This window comes from Orycteropus afer, unplaced genomic scaffold (genome assembly GCF_000298275.1).
Source record: "Orycteropus afer afer isolate SDZICR_OR568_19922 unplaced genomic scaffold, OryAfe1.0 scaffold00239, whole genome shotgun sequence".
Classification (NCBI taxonomy): Eukaryota; Metazoa; Chordata; class Mammalia; order Tubulidentata; family Orycteropodidae; genus Orycteropus; species Orycteropus afer.
In genome coordinates, this window is record NW_006921826.1 from 351,719 (window position 1) to 357,718 (window position 6,000).

Consider the following 6,000-nt stretch of genomic DNA (forward strand, 5'->3'; position numbering starts at 1 on the left):
AAGTGCGTAATCTAAATAATTTTACAGTTTCATGTTAATAGTAGATCAAATGTTAGCCTTTACTAGTTTTGTTACACAAACAGAAAATAAATTTTTTAAAGCAAAGTTGGAAAATGCAGAGCTTCATGCAAACAGGGAGGGTGGATATAACCAAAATAAACTAAGCAAAAAGCTAAAAGCAAAAGAAATAAAGAAAAGAAAGAACCTTATGCATTTCTCCATGAAGATCTCCTACCTCTTCTCTAGTGTCTATGGCAGAGCCAGGGGTGGTGGCAGCAGTGCTTACTGTGGTACTAGGGGCAGTGCCTGATGAAGTCACTGAATCTATCTCTCCTGCTACATCGTTGATTTCCCGAGCAATGAGAGCAAGATCTTGGCTGATCCTGGTAGTAATGTTAGAAAAGAAGTTTAATCCCTTTTAAATAACAGCTCTAGAAAACAATCATTTATGACAGAATCAATGACATTAGCTGCAAATCAAATTGAAGAAGTCAAAACTTAAGACACTTTGGAAATGCTATTACTATTTTGATACTCAAAATCTTAAACTTTAATTTCACAAATAAATACTAATGAAACTCTGAATCATTTGTAAGATACCACCTTGAAAAATATTTTAAATATACTGACACAGTGCTGTACCATATTTTAAAATCATTTATTGACCACTGAACCAAAAAAAAAACCTCATTGCCATCGTCAATTCTGACTCATAGCGACCCCCTTTGGGTTTCCAAGGCGGTACATCTTCACCGAAGTATATTGCTCAGCCTTCCTTCTGCAGTGTGGCTGGTGAGTTTAAACCACCAACCTTTTTTTGGTTAGCATCAAATGCCTTAGGCACTATACCACACAGGGGTTCTTAAACATGAAGCTGGTAGAATTCAAGGGGTCAATGAATTTGGATGAGAAAAAAAAAATCACAATTTTATTTTCATCTCTAACTGAACTTTAGCATTTCTTTCAGTTATAAACATAGCCAATAAATCATACTGGTACTAGGAATAGTGGTGACTTTTGTCACCAACAGAAATCACATTATAGTTGCTATGAGTACTTCAAAACATCATTTACACTCATCACTACTTCAAAATTAGTACAGTCACTAAATACATGGCAATCAAGTTTTATTTACATGTTAATAAAGAACTACTATTATTATTATCACTTTAAAAACATTTTGATAATGATATTTCAATATAATTGGACTCCTTTGTAATCCTAAGTATTTCATGTTTATGCATTTTGAAATATTATTATGAGAAAGGGTCCATAAGCTTTACCAGACTGAAGGTACCAAGAAAGTTAAGAACTCTGATATAGCACTATATGCTACGGAAAAACACTGTAGAATACCAAACTGAGGCTCACAAGTTTCTTATGAGGTAGGACTTAGATTATTTACTTTTAAAATGAAGACACTTTCTCAGAAGTTGAGTGATTTGCCAACAGTCAATCACACAAGCTTTTGGTCTGGCAGGACCAGATTCTAGGTTTAGAGCTAATTTCCATGAGGTCAGTTGTGTTTTCAGCCACATGGACTAAAGAACTAAATAATTATCAGTGAAAAAGAAAATAGAAATTTTTCCTTTAGCACTGTTTTTTTTTTTTTTTTTAAGAGGGAGATTTAGATAATCTATCACTGATATTCCTGCTTTTCTCAAAAAAGTTACTGCAATTCAACAAGACTTGAAAGCTTTCTAAGTTATGCATCCACTGCACACAAGCTCAATTTGGCTACTTCCATAGAGAATGCTCTTAAAAGTACATGTGAAAGCTTCTGTAACTTTAAAATCCAAAATAAGTACAAAGTAACATTTTTAACTTATGCAAAATATGAATTTGAAAGACTTTCAGGAAAGTAGTAACTGCATAAAAAATTAGCTGTAGTTTTAAAAACAGAGGCTAAAATGAAACTATAGCCCAAAAGCAGCAATTTATGGTCAATTAATATACAGTGAAACCTGGGATAGCCGGAACTCAGTGGGACTGCCTTGTTTTTCCAGATCCCACAAGTTTTTCCATCTTTGACAGGGTGCAAGCTTACCATTTTTCTATCTCTCCTGTTAGTAGAAAATATTTGAGTTTTGCTTCTCTGGCTGGTTTCCGCCTTACATGGGTTCTGGCTTTCGCAGATTTTACTGTATACAGTTTATAACAAATGGCAGATAGGTTAATCTCTCTTCTGTTTACCAACAGAAGAAAGTAGGAAGAAAACCAACAAATATTTACTAGCCCTTACTGTGTGTCAGGCACTGTGTTACGCCTTCAGGGCTAGAAAGTTGTGAAAGTGGATAGGATCTCTGCCTTTATGGAGTTTAGACTAGATATATAATAAGCAACATTATGTCATAATATAATGAATACAATTATATGCTGAGCACCATTATAAACCAAAAACCAAACCTAACCCACTGCCATCAAGTCAGATCTGACTCATAGTGACCCCTCCTTGGGTTTCAGAGGTGGTATCACTATAGAAGTAAATTAATTGCCCAACCTTCCTTTTGAGGAGTGGCTGGTGGATTTGAACTGCCAGCCTTCTAGTTAGCAGTCAAATGCCTTAGGCACTACACCATAAGAGTGCCCAACCATTATAAAGAATGTTTATATCCATCATCTCATTTAATTCTCACAATTACCCTGTAAAAGAGGTATAAATCATCTCATTTGACAGATGAGGAAAATGAGGCTTAGGAGAGGTTATGTGACTATTTTGGGGGCAAGGCCCCAACTAAAAAGTGGCATAACTAGATCTCTTTATTATATCATGCTGTATCTTACACTTTCATTCATATATATGAAGTATACATATATCTCTATACACACATATGTAAATTTTTTCTAAACTAATTATTGATGTGATTGTTTTGAGAAAGGATTTAAAGTGTTCCTAAGATACTATGTTCAATTCTTACCATTACCTGTAATAAACAAACCAAGATGAGAAACAGACTAACCAAGCTTAATGAGATAAAATAAATAAATAAAATAAACATGAATTTATCTATAAATCCACTTTTCTTTATTTAAAACTTTTTGTGAAGACATTTTACAAAATGAAGCTTCTGATATTTATGAAAAGCAGTACAAATTAGAAAAAACAAGGACAACAGCAATCTCGACATGTTATGCACTAAAAATTATACTAAAATGAACATCTCTTAATGCATACACAACATACATTGTTTAGTCAGTGAGTGAGCAGCCAAAAAGCATTCTTTGAATTTGTAATCTGTTGTTTATATATGTATCTCCTAGCTGTTTTTTTTCCCATGCAATTCCTAAAGTTGACCCAACAGTACAAACCACTAATTTAATTTAAATCCATATTGATGAAAAATCCTATTAGCACATACTAAAACCAGTATTATTGCTGTGTGCTCTCAAGAAGATTCCAATTCATAGTGATCTCATATGACAGAGTACAACTACTTCATAGGGCTTCTTAGTATTTAATCTTTACAAGAGCAGAGTGCAAGGTCTTTTTTCTCCTGCAGAGCCACCAGGTGGGTTTGAATTGACAACCTTTTGGTTAGGAGTTGAGCTATACTATCAGTGCTCCTTAAAACCTAGCATTGTTGGTGTTATGTGCCATTGAGTTGGCCATGATTCATAGCGACCCCTCCTTGGGTTTCCGAGGCAGTATCACTACGGAAGTAGATTGCTCCATCTTCCTTCCGAGGAGTGGCTGGTGGGTTTGAACTGCCAGCCTTCTGGTTAGCAGTCAAGTGTCTTAGGCACTATGCTACCAGACCTCCCGTCAGGAATTCTAAAAAGCAAATAAAATTATAAAGAAATCCAAAGTTGAAATACCACATTTATCATTCAATATAGAGTATAGCTCTATTCATATAGCTGTTAAAAATAGCTTCAAGTTTTCATATTAATTTTATAATTCTTCTAGATAATGCTTATTGGAATATTTTACAATACTATGTTTCTTTGATCTCCTATACCTGTGATCCTTAAACTCCAAGTCCACCACACCCTCTTCCTGTTCTCATTCTTTACCCCTTCCAAATCTGCTGGAAAAGGAAACACTAAAATGTTTTGAGCTCATTTGTGAATCACCTATCTGCTTCCTCTGAAATATCAGTAAAAATTAAATTAAAAAATGTAATAAATTTTATGTTTAATTTCATTTACTTTATTAAAAATTTGGGGTAGTACAATAGTTTCTAGTGAACAAAATGTAAATTAAAGGTTAAGTTCTATAACATTAGGGCTAGTACGTCTTCCTTAGTGTCAGGACCAATTTCAAAAATTCAAGTATACATTATTTATGAAATGACAAAATAACAGAGAGGGCACTTTAAATCATGAAGTTTATGATTTTCTTATGTAAACTACCTCAGTAGTTTCACTCTTCTTTAAATCATTTAAGTGTTATTTTTCACTGAAGGATTATATGCAGGAAAAATATATAAATGATATGTTTTGGGAATATTAAAACTTTGAAGGAAATATTGAAAATTTGAGTCCCAGTAAAATGTATGCCTTATTAACCATACAATATTTGCAACTGTGACCCACCATAACAGAAGCAAAATTTCAGATTTTATTGATTCAAACTGCCAACACTCTTTTAGGTTTTAAATTAACTATAAAAAGATAAAATCTGCTTTGTCTTTTTAATGGCATATTAAGTTCCAAATTTTTTTCCATGTAACTAGAGTTCCAAAACACATACTTATAAACCATTAGAATCAAGTTTTCCTTGATATTAATGGAAAAAAGTAACTGATGGGCTACTAATGGGGTACACTAGCTTCAAAATCCTAACAGTGAGCAGACTGTCTTGAGAATCACACAGAAAGGAACTCCAGCAGACCAGGAGTTCCTTCTCAAGGAGGAGTCAAAAAAGGGGTTCTGGTAAGATGGAAGAATAGGCAGACAAACTACACGGATCCTCTTCAACAAAGAAAAGAGGAACGAATTAACACAGGTATAGAACATAATCCTGGAGCTCTGAGTGTTGAAAGGAAGGATACAGACGTGGACTAAACTCCCACTAGCAGAGGAATCTGTATGAAAACAGTGAATAAGGAGATAAATGGAGTTGTTGACTGTTGGCCATCCAGACAGCACAGACAGTTTGGATATTTCCAAGTGGTGTTAGGACCTAAAGGAGCTCTGGTGGCATAGTGCCTAAGGCATCGGACTGCTAATGAGAAGGCTGGTGGTTCAAACCCACCAGCCAATCTGCAGAAGAAAGACTGGCCAATCTACTTCTGTAGAGATTTACTGCCTCAGAAACTCAAATGGCTATGAGTCAGAATCAACTCAATAGCACTGAGTTTTGTTTGTTTGAGTTAGGATGTAAGGATTAACCTAAAAATCAGCCCTGTTTGCCAAAGACTGCATGGAGGACTACACTGGTGACTGATGACTAAAAAGGCAAACAGCTTATAAGGAGACAAACGGAGTGGTGGACTTTTGCCTGTCTGGAGGGCACAGCCATTTTGAATGTTTACAAGAGGTTCGACCATTTTGGATATTTAAAGCAACAATGTTCTCTCAGATTCCAGGCACCTAAGAATAGGCTCCACTTGCTGAGGGCAGCATGGGCATACTGGTGGCTGAGGATGGGGAAGGTGAGACAGTACCCTTGTTACTCTTATACCCCACACCCTCTTGGTGAATGGAGGTGCAACTATCCCTCACCTCTACCCACTTTCTGGGCCGGCAGGAATTCCATCCCAGTCTGTTTGCTCTGATGGAGCCTAGGTGCCCTGCTCTACCCCCAGATTTGTTTTCTTCTTTATTTTTGAATTGCTTTTTTTTTTCCTTCCCCCTTCTTCTTCCATTTTAGGTTTTATTTTTTTCTTCTTCCTTTCCCAGGCTCCAGTTTTTGGTGTTTTCTCTCTTACCTTTTCCTGGTTCTCAATTTTTCTTTCTTATGGTTCTCCCCATCCCTGGTTTTCTTTTTGCATTTTTCCCATTTTTTTCTTCATTATTCTCTTACTGTCTTTTCTCTTATTCACCCCTCCCCAGATA

At 35.5% G+C, this 6,000-nt stretch overlaps 1 protein-coding gene across 1 annotated transcript in view; it reads right to left on the minus strand.

Annotated features, from left to right (window-relative positions):
- CEP170 (centrosomal protein 170) overlaps nt 1–6,000 on the minus strand; it is a 200,486-nt gene that overhangs the window by 20,210 nt on the left and 174,276 nt on the right. Inside the window, exon 14 of the mRNA XM_007949140.2 lies at nt 236–383. Coding sequence (XP_007947331.1) covers nt 236–383 — 148 coding nt within the window. The remainder of the gene's footprint in view (nt 1–235; nt 384–6,000) is intronic.